The sequence below is a fragment of the Lygodium microphyllum genome, chromosome 14 (assembly GCF_053477565.2).
Source record: "Lygodium microphyllum isolate KBCC chromosome 14, Lygodium_microphyllum_v1.1.10, whole genome shotgun sequence".
Lineage (NCBI taxonomy): Eukaryota > Viridiplantae > Streptophyta > Polypodiopsida > Schizaeales > Lygodiaceae > Lygodium > Lygodium microphyllum.
The window spans coordinates 36,010,266-36,026,627 of record NC_141148.1 but is presented as its reverse complement, the minus strand read 5'-3'; the positions used below and the strand labels follow the sequence as shown (position 1 = coordinate 36,026,627).

The 16,362-nt window shown below is 41.8% G+C and overlaps 1 protein-coding gene across 1 annotated transcript; it reads left to right on the top strand.

Moving 5' to 3' along the window:
- The first annotated feature begins 1,766 nt into the window (after positions 1–1,766).
- Positions 1,767–5,372, top strand: LOC148025492 (uncharacterized). Its single transcript, XM_087692654.1, has one exon. It carries the CDS (start codon positions 2,626–2,628, stop codon positions 5,188–5,190), a length of 2,565 nt encoding a protein of 854 aa, XP_087548780.1. The 5' UTR covers positions 1,767–2,625; the 3' UTR covers positions 5,191–5,372.
- The last annotated feature ends 10,990 nt before the right edge of the window (positions 5,373–16,362 follow it).

Here is a 16,362-nt window from a genome sequence, read left to right as displayed (position 1 = left end):
ACTTCATAAGATCAACTCTTTATATCTCGTCATATTCTTTATTTCTAGCTATAGAACATATAATTCCGATATGGTATGCAAAAGTTATGGCCAAAACAAGAAAGTGTTGTCAAGCTGCCATAGTTATCCATGACTTTTGCAACATGCTCTGTATCCACTCAAAATGGATAGAGTGGCTACTTTTTAGCTCAATAAGTACTCAACAAGGCTTAGCTAATCCTTGGGAAGCTCCTCAACAAGTTAAGGAAGTTGGAACAAGCCGAGAGAAGGGAAAACTCAATGCATACCTCGAGAGGAAGAAACAATGGCTACCATGAAACCTTGAGCTAAAGCTTTGAATCTAGGCTAAAGCAAAGGATGAGCAATGCTCTGATACCACTTAAAAGGTAGATTCCGAGTGGAAGCACATAAGAGGAAGTAAGAGCTATAGCGAATGGAGCAAGGGAGCAAGAGAGAGAGACATAAGATATGGGACTTCTAATAGTCACAATGTGTGATTGGCCTTCCCTTATTCAAGAGTCACTAAAAGAATAAAGAATAATGTGACACTTATGGGTGCCACCACCTGCAATGTATAGGCATGTGGTCACAGTGTGTGAAGTAGATACATGGTAGCGTATGCACATGCATCTTTATCCCCAACATCAATCTCTTATATGTAATGTGCTTCATGTTTCTTTTCATGTTGGGGCACACAAAGGGGCGATGGAAAGAATAATGGTTAAAAAGGGAGACCCTTCCTATTCCATCACATTTAAAAACTCACACAAGGAGTACAAAGATACTCTATGCAAATTGAGATTGACTTTGAAATCGAAAGTAACTTAAGCTTAAGTTGATAGCGAGATGCATAGAATGAGAATTGCTCCTTATATAGTAGTATAGAAAGCTAAAATCTAGCTAATACACACGTGTGTACACATTTATTTAAAAAATACCCTTGTTTTTGTGGAGCTTTTCCAAATACCCCTCGAATTTCAAAAGTTTAGAGAGTGTTTGTTATACACTCCACATAGTCATTAACTTGAGTTAGTGGATTAATAACATAGGTGGCTTATCACTAGGGTAGCCACTTGATTATTTAAAAAAAAAGGAAATATTAAAAAAAAGTCTATTTTTAAATATATTTTTATTTCTTTCTTTTCAAGAAAAAAGTCTTGCACTCAACAAAAGTAGAAAACTTCAAAATTCGTCTTCCTTTATAAATAGGCGAATAGAATAAAAGTTATTGCATGTCTAAGTTAGCGTAAGCCTAAATATGAGGCTTAGGAAACCATAAAAGATGGCCCATGGCTTGTTTAAACTTTAGAGGAAGATGGCCCCTGGCTTGTTTAAACTTTAGGGGAAGATGGCCCATGACTTGACAAAGAGTCACATTATAGAGTGGGGTGTTGGCTATGGCACCTTCTAGAGGTGTCAGAGGGCAAGTGCAATTAGGAAGGGATGGGATGATGATTCTCTTGTTTTGCTCATGGGCTGCCTGATTAGTGATATATAATTATTTCCACTTGAAACCACTGGTAATTAATTTGCTAGTGATACGATCATTTACACTTGGAAAATATTGAAATTAAAATATGGTGGCATAATCAGCTGCACTTGTGATGAAAGCAACCGAATATTCAATTAACGAAATAGCAAATTTATCGAAATTGCATCGACCACAAAAAATACTAAATCATCGCACCAAACAAAAGAAAATACAAAAAGAAATTGCGGGAGGAAGAGGGGGTTTCGGGCTACGAGCGGCAAGCGCTCCCGGATGGAAACAGCAATATTTGTTGCTTACTAATCTTATCTGCGTAAATAATAACAATATGGAAAATATGGAATGATTCACAGTGTTTCTGTAATCTGCAGGGGAAGGTGTGGGTTTTTTTTACAGGGGAGATCGGGCTGCCCTGTTTGGAGAGGGGGAGATGGGCTGCTCTGTTTTTACAGGGGAGACTGGGCTCCCCTGTTTTGGGAGGGGGAGATGGGCTGCTCTGTTTTTACAGGGGAGACTGGACTCCCCTGTTTTGAGAGGGGGAGATGGGCTGCCCTGCCTTGTTGCTTGAGAGAGAGAGAGAGAGAGAGAGAGAGAGAGAGAGAGAGAGCGTTGACTTCCTGGGGCCAAGGACGGAGCGCGTGGGGTCGTGTGCGAGAGCGCAAGAAGAGGCTCTTGCCTGGAATCTCTTCCCTCCCCTCCAGTGCCACCCCCACCCCCCAATTCTTTCACTATATTATAAGGTATCTGGCATTGCATCTCCCTGGCCACCATCTCGGCTCTCCCTCCATCGCTAACCTTCCCTTGCCTTTTATTTGGTTCCCTGCTTTATTCTCTCCTTCCATCCGAATCTCTTCCAAGCGCTTGCTTTCGGCCTTTTCATCATCAAAAGCACTCGCTTTCATTCCGTCCATCCATCCATCCATCCATCACCAATTGCTTTGCCTTCAACCCTCAAGCTCGCTTCCTCACACTCAAAATTTTACCATTTGTTTGGGCTCTCATTCCCTCCTTTCTCACATCATGAGACCTTGGTTTAGACCCTGCCAGCTCTGACAACCCCATCATGTCCCTCTGCTTCGACAAGTCTGGCCAGGGTGAATTGCCTCCCGGGGAGATCAGGGGATTCGTGTCTGTCAATGGCACAAGGTCAAGCAACCGCAGTGTCGACGAGCAGGCCACAGGGGGGAGGAGAATTACAGGTTCCGGATATTGGAAACTGCAATACCTCCAAAGGCTTGAAACGGAAGCGAGTTAGCCACCACACTGTCACCAAAACAGACTTGTCGTGCTCGACTTTTGACCGTGACTCAGGACCAATGCTGGCTCTGTCAAGCTCTAGTAGTATGACTGCAGATGGAATGGTCATGAAAGGAATGGTGGATGATGGATCCCCCATAGACTTGGGTTTGGGTCTAATGGGACCTAGCTCGGATTGTTTGTTGTATCCCTCTGTGATGCCTGCAATTTCCGAAGGAAGGTCATCAGTAACCTCGTTAAACTCAGATGCCGGCACATATTTGAACGTGCGGGATACTACTGTAGTGGAGCCAGATGTGCTGCTCGGACTTCAACCTTGGCCTTGTTTACTCAAAGGAAAGAATGAGAGTAACGCGGGATTCAAGAGCGGCCCATGTTCCATGACTGGCATTCCCACGAATAGTGATTCTGAAATGCAGCTGCAACTTGGTCCCTCTGGAACTTCTGTCGTCGTTACCGACTTGGACAATCCATCATCAGATGCAATGTGTGCTATTGGGTATGATGATGTGTGTCAGCAAGCTAAGCCAGATATACCTCTGGTTGATGAAGGCTCTACCTCTGCCCGATCAATCAAGTCAGGGGGTTATATACCCTCTCTGCTTATGGGCCGCACATTGGACAGTTTCATAAACTGCGATGGTCAGAGAGAGAACCAAGCTTTTGAGGTGGATTGTTCTGCAAATCCTAAGCCATTGAAGAGCACGCCTGTCAATTCCTTATCTACTAGTTCAGTAGATCGAGCTCCCAAGACTTGTAGGTTCAAAGGTTGTGGGAAGGGTTCAAGAGGTGCTTCTGGCTTGTGTATTATCCACGGTGGCGGAAAGGGGTGCCAAAAGCCAGGATGCAGCAAAGGGGCGGAAGGTAGAGCAATCTTTTGCAAGGCCCATGGAGGGGGCAGGAGATGCACGACTTTGGGCTGCACAAGAAGTGCAGAAGGAAAAACAGATCACTGCATTGGACATGGAGGAGGTAAGCGGTGTAGTCATGATGGCTGTACTAAGGCTGCAAGAGGTCGATCTGGTCTTTGCATCAAGCATGGTGGAGGGAAACGTTGTCAAAAGGAAGGTTGCACAAAAAGTGCAGAGGGCTACTCTGGTCTATGCATATCCCATGGTGGAGGCAGGCGCTGCCAGTTTCCTGACTGTACAAAGGGGGCCCAAGGAAGCACAATGTTCTGCAAAGCTCACGGGGGTGGGAAGAGGTGCATGATTCAAGGATGTAATAAGGGTGCAGAAGGAAGTACACCTCTGTGCAAGGGCCACGGAGGCGGAAAAAGATGCATGTTTGATGGTGGAGGGATATGCACAAAGAGTGTGCATGGAGGGACTTCCTTCTGTGTTGCCCATGGGGGTGGTAAGAGATGTGCAGTGCCAGAATGCACGAAGAGTGCAAGAGGACGGACAGATTTCTGTGTGAGACATGGAGGTGGCAAGCGCTGCAAATTTGAAAATTGTATAAAAAGTGCACAGGGCAGCACTGATTTTTGTAAAGCCCATGGTGGTGGAAAGAGATGTACATGGGGACAAGAAAATACTCCGTATGGGAAGCTCTTCAAAAACCAACTAGGTGACCTTTTCAAAGGCCCTTGTGATAGGTTTGCAAGAGGGAAGATAGGCCTTTGTGCTGCGCACAGTGCCCTTGTGCAGGATCGGAGAGTGCATGGAGCTGGCACAATAGGAAATGCCCTACCTGGTGGGATTGGGCCTGGCCTTTTCCGAGGGTTAGTATTAGGGCCAAAGAAGCAAGCTCAAAATTTCGAGCTAAGTACTGATGCTAGCAAACAAGGTAGCCATAGCAGTGATGATCATGCAGATCGTGGTTCTGAGTGTGTAGGATCTGACTCATTCATGCAATCTGGTGGGAGTTGGGGAGCCTCTGAAGGGGAAGTTGGCCCCATGGAGGAGAAGGCCTTTCAAACTCAAGAAGTGACTCAATTGTTTGGAAAAATATGCGAAAGCCGTATCAGTTCAACTTCTATTGAATCTGAGTTCAATCTGTTCAGCGAATTGAGTCAGCCCATAAGTAGAGTGGGTGCTGGTTTTCCATTTACAACCTGGCCAGGTGCTATGCAGAATAGCATGCAAGTAGGGAAGGCGTGCGTCCCATCTGGAACTCAACTGAATGATATAGCTGGAGTACCAACTTTGAGAATGCAGCCATCATTTTCTAGTCCAGTGTTTAATCGTCCCTTGATTCCACCTCAGGTGTTAGTGCCCTTATCTATGCAAAAAGAAGGTTTTCTGGCTTCCCAAAGGAGGGATGATAGTATGCAGTCAGGGGACTTTCATACCAATGATGACACAAATTTTAATATGTCATCTCTGTCTCTACCTGAAGAGAGAGTGCATGGAGGAAGAGTACATAGAGGAAGCTTACTGGCTTTATTGTCAGGAGGACACTGTGAGGATCTGGTTCCAGGGAGACCAGAGCAGACACAATGAGAGGGGCACAGGATGGCACGACAGTGTCGAGATATATTGGTTGGTGTATATTTAATCCATCTTCTCCCTAGTGTGTATAGTGCCATTTTCTTCAATAAACTCTGAAGAAGCTTTAGGAGGAATTTTTTTTGTAGTTGTCTTGTCTGCTCAGTTATTTGATAGAGGATACTTTGAATTCTAAAGTTGAATTGTTGCATGTTTATATGAAGTCAACATGTTAAGTATATCAATCGTAGTCATCGCATTTGCATTGAGCTGCTTGGGTTTTCCCCTTCATGTTTGTTATTTCTGCTGTCAGTCTTCTTCTAGCTCTGTCCTTTCCAGACCTATGATCACGTCTCTGCTTCATCAGCTTTGCAAACTGAAATATCGAAGTTTAAGATTGCTTTTGTCGTTTATGGTATTTTTCCATATCTTTTTGCTGATTTGGCTAGTTTAAAATCTCATAATTGGTGGGAAACCCAGAGGCATTTCATTATGCAATGCTTCATTCACCATTTGTAAAGGTACTGTTAGTAGGTTTTGGAGTCCAGTGGGACTTTTGCAAGGAATATTATAAGCAAGCAGAGCATGGAATTGCTGTTAGAGTATTGAGCCAAGTAACTTCAATTCTCAGGGAGACAAATATCACTATAGACTTGAACAGGCTAAACAGGCATGTTCGGTGGATCCAAATTCAAATGCTCAAATCGAAATGTTTACACGAGTTGCATCAGTGCGTGTTTGGCACATCCTTAAGAGCGTATATATCTAAAGGTTGGCAATTCATGCAAGGATTAATAGGAGATCTTTATGAACTCAACTCTTTACAGATACTTATGAGAGAAGACTCTCCCCAGTCCATCAGAAGCAAGAACAAGTAAACTATGTCCATGGCCCTGTCAAGGTTTGATTGTTCAGGTTCCAGAATTATTAAGTGTCATCAGCATAAGATTGTCCCCAAAGATTCTGCGGAGCATATCTAAGACCAGTCACTTCCATATATTTGCAGCAACATCCAAGCAGCAAATTGCTCGAAAGGCATCCCTGTCTGACAGATCTGTAAGTCCAGATCCAACTTTATTCATACCAAATCCAGCTAAGAACTGGTTTGCTAAGGTCATTACTTCTTCAGATGCCAGTTGTTTTGTTCTATCTGCCACTGACACTCTTTAAGTGATGGTGATCTCCTGCATTTGGGATTCGTTGGGGGTGCCACTCTCCTTAAGCATCCCTCGGCCTACTTCTAGAGATAGTGGCTGTTGGGCAGGCAGCATTCTGCTCGCTGAGCACTCCAGCTGTGTTCCACATCTCTATAGCAGCCCATATTCTCTGAGTTCGATTGCTGGTCGTGTATGCTAAGTGTATGGTGCTCGATCTAGAAACTGGATGAATCCTATGATGACCAACCATCTATCGCTGCAACCCATCTCGGATTATCGCGGACGATTGGAGGATCCAACTCTACCTTGTAGGGAAAACACAGTCAGCTTGTATTGTACTACCGTTAGGCCTAGCTGTTGCCTCGTCCTGAAGAGCTAGTCCCCCACTCGGTTCATAGGAAAATCACAGTCAGCACGTGTTGTACCACCCTTATGCCCAGCTGATGCCTCGTCCTGATGAACTACTCCCATACTTGGGTCATAGAAAATGTGAAAAACCCCGGGGAGCAAGATCTCTCTCACATACCATAGTCACACACTCTTTCCCTAGCATGCAATTAGCTCTGGCCATGCAATTAGCTCTGGCTCTAAAACTTATCGAATGTCCTATGAGTTTTAAGTGGAATAGCCATTTGAGTGAGGATCACCTCCATGTACTTCCTTCTCACCCACCCACCTAGCGAGCTTCAGTTCTCTAAGCAGTTTATGCCACCACATTGTTTTGAAATACACAAACAACTTCCTTAATTAAACCATTACACAAGGTTTGGTACATGATTCCTTTAAGCATGACATGTCAACCAATAATACACATTTTTTCACTAGCAAATAAAGAAACATTTCATTAACATAATCATCTTAAAAAGTTTCCAATTCCACTGGCAAAAAACAATACACTGGTAACCTAGGATTTAGCTCTCTAGTCCTTGACTGGGTGCATTTTAAGGGATTGCACACCTTGTCCTAGGCAACTATCAAGGAATTGAACTTATAGGTAACCGATCTCAAATGCAATAGCCAACCTTTTCACTCCTCAAAGGGTGACACATTGTCAGGTAAAGAATCTTGAGTGGACATGGTTCATAAAAAACCTCGACTGTAATGTTGAAAGCGGGCAATGGGTTGGCATGCTAAGCCATTGATGGCGTTACCTGGGTTTAAGGATAGCCTATGTTAAGGTATCGGATACCAAGAGATGAGCTCAAAGGTATATGTGCCAAAAGGGTCAAAGGATGTGTGATCAGTGTGAATGGACTTATATCACTCTAAACATAGAGACCATAGATCTGCTGAAAGATACCAACTTGGTGCTAAAACAAGCTGCTAGCTTGAGTGGTTGGGAGATTAACCAAGCTTTTCTAGACTACTATGCTCAGAGAGACTATGGCTTCCGAACATGCATGAAAATCGTATTAGAACGAGGTTGCAACAAACGATCAAGGAGGGTGTGAGAGCCTTTGAGAAGCAAACAACACACCTTCACAATCATGTACAATTGCACACATACTTGGCAACAAGGCTACAAAGGCTTCATTGGCACCATTAGCTGCGCTTGAGGATTGACAATTTGCATAAAGGAAAAACTTCTTGAGAGATTACCCATCTTGGTACTTTCATCACCTAAACACATTTTAACTACAAGGGAACTTGCCATCAAATTAAACCTTATTGTTATTCCATACCACAAAGAAAGTTTTCAAAAGCTTGTTTTGGGGTAGACAAAGAGCTCTTCAAGCCCCTTCCACCTATGAATATGCATACGCTTGTTATTCCATACCACAAATAAAGTTTTCAAAAGCTTGTTTTGGGGTAGACAAAGAGCTCTTCAACCCACTTCCACCTACGAATCAGCATATGCCTCTAGAGTGCTACCGCATCATTTCTACATCTTTGTAAATTATTCCCACATTGAAGACATTGTGGATAAGCGATGATTTCTCTCCCAGTTTCAAGCATCACATCATATCCTCACAATCATATACACAACATGACGAGCCTACACACATGCATGAGGATGAAATAATGAACAATCTATTTAGATGCACTTGAACTACTAGACAGAAGAGACTTTAATCCTCTAGGGACTCGCATAGTGATATTGGAGAAAAAAATTGCTATTTTCAATAAAAATATGACAAAGATATCAGATATTTTATAATAGCTTATATGCAAATACACTTTGGGTATTCTATGTATGCCTTTTGCTATTAACGAAGTTGCTCTTGGAGCTACTCCATTAAGAGGGCCGCATCAAGGTGTTAAGACCTTCGTTTATTTTGCTAGACAAGAGACTACTAGTACAATAAGGAGCATGAAACTTAGTGTTGCGCCAAAGGATGATACTATTAAGAAGCCCAAGGGGATTAGAGAACCACTCTCAAGCAAAGAGCTTGCAAGAGCATGTAAGGAGAAGTGTTTCAACAATTTAGGTCCTTACAAACACAAGGATTGTCCACAATTCAAGGATAATAAGCTTGAGAAGAGCAAGAGAAAAGAAAAAGCAATGCTTGCTATGCATGTGCTTCTTTGCAAGCTTGTTCTAAGTATTCAACTATACAATATAGCCACTAGGTAGATGAATGTGAGTGTTCTTTGTTTGCCTTTCAATAGCAATTCACATTCCGCACCTATGAGTTGTTTTGTATACATGGCATGATCAACAGATAAGAGTTAAGAAACTATATTTGCTCCAAGTGTGCAATACTCATGCCGTTTCAGGAGTCCCAAGGATATATGGGATATGGAAGTATGTGATATTTCATTAGAAGTGCAAGGGTATAATATGAAAATAAACTTCCAAATTATGCACATGATTAGAATAGGTGTGGTCTAAGAGCAAGAGTGGTTGTACAACTTGGGTAGCACACTACAATGTAGTTGTGAGCATAACACTCTTTGCATTTGAGGACAATAGTGTGCACGTTTTGTTAGTGGGTGAGTGAAATGTTCAGCCATCCCCACTTATCTAAAAGCACTTTTCTATTTTAGGAAAATGGTGTGCATATCTTGTTGCTGGTGAATGGAATGTTTCGCCATACTCTTTTATATGTGTAAGAACTTTATTATTCTGCTAAATATAATGGAGTAGAAAAGGTCTATTTTTGTCATTTATCATCTCCTTTTTCTCTTCACACAAGTCATCTTGTGTATTAATGATGATGTGGATATTTCTTTAATGGAATCTAGTGATAAATTTAGTATATGCTCTCTCTCTAAAAGAAAATTCCTCCCTCATTATAGCATTTTCTCATGGAATCTTCTTTCCTTTCCCTATGACACGTTTTTGCTAAGATGCAAAAAATATTTAAGGAATACAATAATCATGGTGACAAGTTTTGCTCTAATATTTTTTCTATGTTTTGTAGGGATCACAAAATTCAAGTAGAGTATTCCTATTGGAGCTTATCTTCAGAGAATGGTGTTGTGGAGCATGCCAGTCAGGCTATGCTTGAGATTGTTTGAGCATCGGTGGAGTCTACCTCACTCTCTTTGGGGTGAGGCATTTGCTATAGTGGTGCATATCCGCAATAAGTCTCTGACTTTCACATTTCAAGACATGACTTTGTATGAGGATTTCTTTGGGAAAAGTCTGTTATCTCCCACTTTTGCATCTTTGGGTGTAACACTTATGCTCATGTGGACAAGATGAAACACGACAACAAACTTCACCTAAATCAAAGAAGCTTATATTTGTGGGTTATAGCATGACCACAAAGGGATACAAACTCTACGACACCATTGACACGAAATATTGATGTGAGCAAGTTTATGATCTGCAACCATTAGCTCCACCCCTTCCTTCTCGGTTACCTATTGGCACCCCTTCTTCGTCTTTGACCTCTCTCCACTTCATCCCCTCCTTCTCTCTCTTCTGGTCCTCTTGCACCCTTGATAGCTTCTTCTATTCATTCTTCATTAAGTATCTCCACTCCTTTCCCATTCCTTAAAGCATCTTCTAGGGGAGGGAGTTGAGCCATCTCAGGAGTAGCCCTCTTCTTCTAATGGAGGGGGAATGTACCTTTGGGGTAGATCATTCTTCTTCTATAGGTGCACACTTGAACTTCAACATTTTCCTCCATCTCTTGTAGGGGTTGCTGGTTGCACACTTTGTTTTCATCTTCATCACCGTCTCCATCTCTATCTTCGTCTAGTGCTATCATCATTTATAGTATGATCGGATACCCTCACTAATGCTTTGGGTTGTGTGCAAGGACTGATCAGTCCATCATTGTGTTCAACATTCTTTCCAAATTTAGTGTAGAATTCTCTTTCATTCGTGCTATCTTTTCTCTTCTCCTTTCTCTCCATATTCATGTTCCTCTTCCGTTGGGACACTCTCATACAAAATTCACTATCATTGCCATATATATTTGAAGAAGGTATCATGATACATGTAGATAAGCTCCAACAATGCCCTTATCCTACTAATCTTGATGACTTATAAGTATTCCTAGGTTTGGTAGGATTTTATCATATATTTGTCAACAATTATAATAAGATAGTTGGATTTATGACAAAACCAATTGAAATATCAAGGTCACGCTTTCTCTTGGGTTGAGGAACAAGAACACAGTTTTGATAAACTTAAAGTAGCTATCACTATTGCACCAATGCTAGTTATAGTGGATCCACACAAACATTTTATAGTGGAAACTCATGGTAGTGCCATAACCATTGGATCCATAAAACTCCAACATGGTAGATTTGTTGCTAAGGAGAATTCTTTGCTAAGGAATATGAGTGCTAAGGAATGTGATTTCTTTTGCTAATGAATGTGAGTTCTATATAATTATTTGTGCTTGAAAATTAGCACAATCACTTGTAAGGTGCTACATTCGAGATAGTATTTGATTAAGAGAGTATCAAGTCATGTTTGATTAAGTAGTCTCCTACCCAAATATTTGAAGAGGGACTAAAGGCTAGATCTACAAAAATTCTGCAAGAGTTTGACATTGCATGCTACACTATCATAAAGGTCAATATACAATGTTGTGCCTCATACTTTATGTAAATTTCTTGAGATTTCATATCTCTCAATTTCAAGTATTGAAGAGTGATTTAATCAAGTCTTTCAAGGAAAATGTGACCATAGCTAGTCTTATACAAAGGTGTGAAATGTGGTTAAAAGAAGGGATTTCTCACCATGCCCAATACGTGAATTCCACGTAGAGCTCATCTCTTATAAGTAATAAGCTCAATCGATGGGGATAAATTTTACCATTTTGGATGGGTGCTTGCTTCACGAGGGTTGGATATGTGAAACATGGTGCCAAAATTTTTTATGAGTGTCATGATAGTCCTAGTGTAGGTCATCTAGGGATAAGAACTATCTATGCACATGTAAGTAGACACTCTTATTGGTCTTGAATGCATAAGGATCTAGAATATGCTATTCCATACCAAAAGTGTCAAGTGAACAAAGTTGAGCACTTGAAGGTAGGTGGGCTTTTGCATCCTTTAAAGCTTCCTAATGCCAAGTGCGAAAGTATCTCTATGGATTCTATTGTTGGACATCCTACTACCAATCATGGTCATGATGCCATTTGGATAGTAGTGAATAAATTCTCTAAGGTTTATAGATTTATCAACAAAGGTATTAGTTAAGCCTTCCAAATTAGCATGGCTAAATTTGGAGAATATGTATTAGTTATAAGGGTCTTCAAGTAATATTCATAAGCAATCATGATTAAAACTCTTAGCCATTTTGGGAGTGCATATTTCAAAGAGTAAATACAATGCTCAATTTAAGTACTCCTGAGATCATCCTTAAACAAATGGGAAAATTGAGTGGATAAACTAAGTTCTAGAAGATATGTAAAATCATAAGTAAGCAAAGGCCAATTTGATTGGGAAAGCTATCCCATCTTAGAGTTTATTTATAACAATACATGACTATAAGTTCTAGTCCATTCATGCTTATATATGGATCCTAACCTTGATCATTACTCACTCGATGGAATTGGCCAATGAGAAAATGCAACATGTAAATACTTTCTTCAAGTTCATTTTGATATGCTAAAGTAGCATGCTTGAATGTTAAGCAAGCGCAAGATCACTATAAGAAGTATATAGATAAGCATAGACATATGGTCACTTTTGAAGAGGGTGATGAAGTCTATTTATAGGTTCTAGAATATTCAAAAAGTTTGATATCTAGGCTGGTTCTTAAGTTGTCTCCATGGTATTGTGGTCCATTCACAATTCTTAATAGCATTGGTAAAGTTGCCTACAAATTTTATTTACCATTCTCAAGTAGAGTCCATCCAATCTTTCATGCTAGTCAAGCACAAAGAGAACTTGGTAATAATGATAATTTAGTGGACCAAGGAGTGTGTTGTGTGCCATAGATACAACATTATGACTCAAAACAAATATTGGATTTCATATGTATCGTAAATAGCATCATAATGTTGGTAAACAAATTTTGGTCAACCAAAAAAACAAACTTAAAGAAGATTCTACTTGGGAAAACATTACTATACTTAAGTGTTAACCCTCAGACGAACAAGGTGGAAAATCCAAAAAATCTAAACCAGAAGACAAGGCCAAGGCAAAAATGAAACGGAAGACAAAGGTGCACAAGAAAAAGTGTAAGTCAATACTTTTGTAAAAGAGCGCAAGGCGCATCATGATTTATTTTGAGAGCGCCCGTGCAAATTGTAAAGGTAGATGGGTGGTAGGAAGGAAGGAATCTAAGAAGATATGAGGACAATGGAAAAAAGGGCCTATGATCAGTCATGTAAAAAGGGGGTAGATGCCCGTGGGATTTTAGGGCATGTATATAAAGTCCAAAAGTGAATGAGAGCTCATTTTTTGGTGTGTGTCAAAGTGGACTCTTCTTCTTCTCTTCATTGTTTATCTTGCTTGCTTGTGAGTGCTTGAGGAAGGGAGTGTGAGCGAGTGAGGAAGTGAGCGTGTGAGGGTGAGGGTGAGGGATCTTGGAGGTGAAGCCCTCCACCATCTCCTGTCTTCTTCTTCTCTTCTCTTCTCTCACCTTACGCGTGGCTATGGAGGATGGAGCTTGGAGGAAGAGGCTTGAGGATGCTTGAACTTGCATCACGAATCGTGGAGCTACCGGTATGTTTGAGAGAGGAGACAACTCAATCGATCATAAAGGTAAGCTCACTACACTTGTAGGGAGGGATAGCACGACAACTATGTGAGAGGAGGCCATTGGTGCTCGCTTGAAACTCTTGAACAATAAGCGGTCCATGGGTCTTGGCGGTTGAGCGAGAGCTCACCTCTACATTTTGGTTCCGTTGTCGGGACAACGGATTCAAGCTTGAGTGATTGCATGCTTCAAATCGAGCATAAAAGTAAGGGTTTCATCCTCGAATTGTAGCTTGAGATAGATAGGAGATTTAGGGTTTTTAATCCATGCTACAAGTAAGTATTTTTGGTTTTTGATGATTAGTTGAGTAGGAGAAATCATTTCAGTACTTTGCTTTTGATTTTTGTTACATTTAGAGTAGGATAGGAGGGAGAAATTGGAGTGGAAAGCTTAGGGTTCGCTGCTGTAAAACAAGCCTGAACAGGGCACTAATAGGGAAAAAATGAAAAAAAAAAGAGTCAGATGTGTCGGGGTCGCAAGGGGAGTGATCGGGAAGACTAAGGTGGTACTCAGCAAAGGTTTAAGGTCCTGGGTGACCAAGGAAAGTCTCATTTGCAATCCTAGCTTTGTGAGAGAGAGAGAGAGAGAGAGAGAGAGAGAGAGAGAGAGAGAGAGAGAGAGAGAGAGAGAGAGAGAGAGAGAGAGAGAGAGAGAGAGAGAGAGAGAGAGAGAGAGAGAGAGAGAGAGAGAGAGAGAGAGAGAGAGAGAGAGAGAGAGAGAGAGAGCTTACAGGTCATGAGTCCATATTGGATCTATCAGAGCGTGTTAGAGCTTTATGCGAGATTAAGGTATAGGATGCCCTTGGTCTACACCCTTGCTTGATTTTTGAAAGTTCTTGTAGATGGTGGCGGCATTAGAGTGGATATTTTTACCAAATTGTGATCGACACACGTTTTCAGCCGACGAAATTGAACGCTCTTCCCAGTATCCGATTCCCCAAAATCGGACGCTTAAACCAAAGACCTTGTCCGATTTCCAAGAATCGCATGCATAGAATCAAATGTGTAGAATCGGTCATGTAGAATCGGACACATAGAATCAAACACGTAGAATTAGACACACCACTTCCGCTCACCCATCCAATAGCGACAAATGGACCACAGAATCGGATCCAGTGACCTATTTGATCGGACATACATTCAAATCAAACCAAGCACCCCCGTTCGATTCGCAGAATCGAACATATCCCAATCGGACCAACCCACACCATCCGATTGGACACACCTTGTCCGATTATGACAATCGGACACCTGACCCTGCCCGATTTCTAGAATCGGACACTAGTAAATCAGACCCTGGTGAATCATGAGAAAGAAAATCTAGAATTTTGAAAAACCCGATCAACGAGAAGCGTGACCCATATCGGAAGAACCCACCAAACGCCTCACTGGTAGTTAGAGACCTAGAAATCATGACTAAACAATCTAGAATGGTGCAATAGCATGTTTCCATAAGCTTGACATGTCTGGTGTTGTGGCCTGGTTGTAAGACCCCAACTTGACCCTGAACGAGCTGAACAGAATAGTGTGGCAAAGAACCCTATAAGCCGACAAGGACAGCTAGAAACCGAACACACAACCCTATCAAGCCAACCCATAGACAAGAGCACTAGAGTTGCATAGACACTTTTTTTTCTCACTCACTTTGATTTCTAGCACCCAAACACACTTAAAGAGAGTGAAGAACCTGATTGTGCACAGTGCATTGAAAATAATACACCCACATACACATGCACAAAGTGAGGGTAAGTTGAGGACTGGTTGCAATTAACAAGGAACTCACTTAGGCATAAAAACTTAAAGGAACCCACCAGTAAGAGAAGATCCCAAGACATAGAAGGGTGATCAAATCCCCAAAAGTAGGACCAAGCAAAGAACACAGCTAAAACGCCAGACACAACAAGGACAAACACTATTGTGGAAGTGGATCTACCCGGACTCATCAACTTGATCGACAACTTGGTAGAGCAGGAAGCCTCGAACATGGAAGAGGGCAGCTCAGGCTGTAGGAGCAATGAAGAACTTGACCTAGGATATTTTCATGAGGGCGTCCAACAGTTTGTGAACAAATACGATGCTCAAACCCAGCTAGAACATCATGGTAGACTTGGACATCATGGTAGATCTTGAGGAGGAGAGAAATATGGCACACATAGGGCTTTGCAAGGCCTAGCTACATACAACTAGGATCAACAAACTAGGAGCTTGCGCTAGAGCATGGAAATGCGAGACATCCAGAGAGTGCTAGCCCTAGCATGCAAAAATTGGTCGGAGAGCGAGAGAGTGCTAGAAGGAAACCTCACACTTAGCGAGCTTCTGACGAAGCGGCTACTAGATAACAAGGCAAGCAGAGTAAAGCGTTGTAGCATAAGCAACATCACTACTAGCGGGGTTAGGAGCCAACCAAGGCTCTAAGAGCCAATCGAAAATTCATGTGGTGGCAAAGCAGTTGGACAAATACCAAGCAAACAACAACCTGTACAACTTTGTAGAGCAGTTCGAGCAGGTCAGCGAGGCCAATAGTCTCACCAATCCTACTCAACACTCCCAAGCTTTTAGATTGTACTTAGGGTGACAAGGATCGGACCTGGTACATGAGTTTGAATGCTGCAGAGCATGCCAATTTCAATGGCTTGAAAGATCTCTTCATTAAGAGATTTTTTAAACCTGGGTACTCCGATAACCTGCTAGTGCGACTCATGAACGTCAAGCAGAGAGAGAAAGGATATTCGAGATTATGTAACCCATGTGAGGAGCCTCTTCAAGAGAATCCCTGTGGGCAAGAGACCAACCAAAAGAGCGGTATCCACTATATTCATCAATGGAATACGAAGTGAAGAGCTCTACAAAGCCTTGGCCAACAAGACCTTGTAGCGAGAGGCACTGGCAAGGGTGTTTGAAGAAGCTATTAGAGTGGACG

Bases quoted from the DNA above. Each gene is read 5' to 3' on its own strand.
- LOC148025492 (XM_087692654.1), top strand. From the start codon at position 2,626: ATGGCACAAGGTCAAGCAACCGCAGTGTCGACGAGCAGGCCACAGGGG.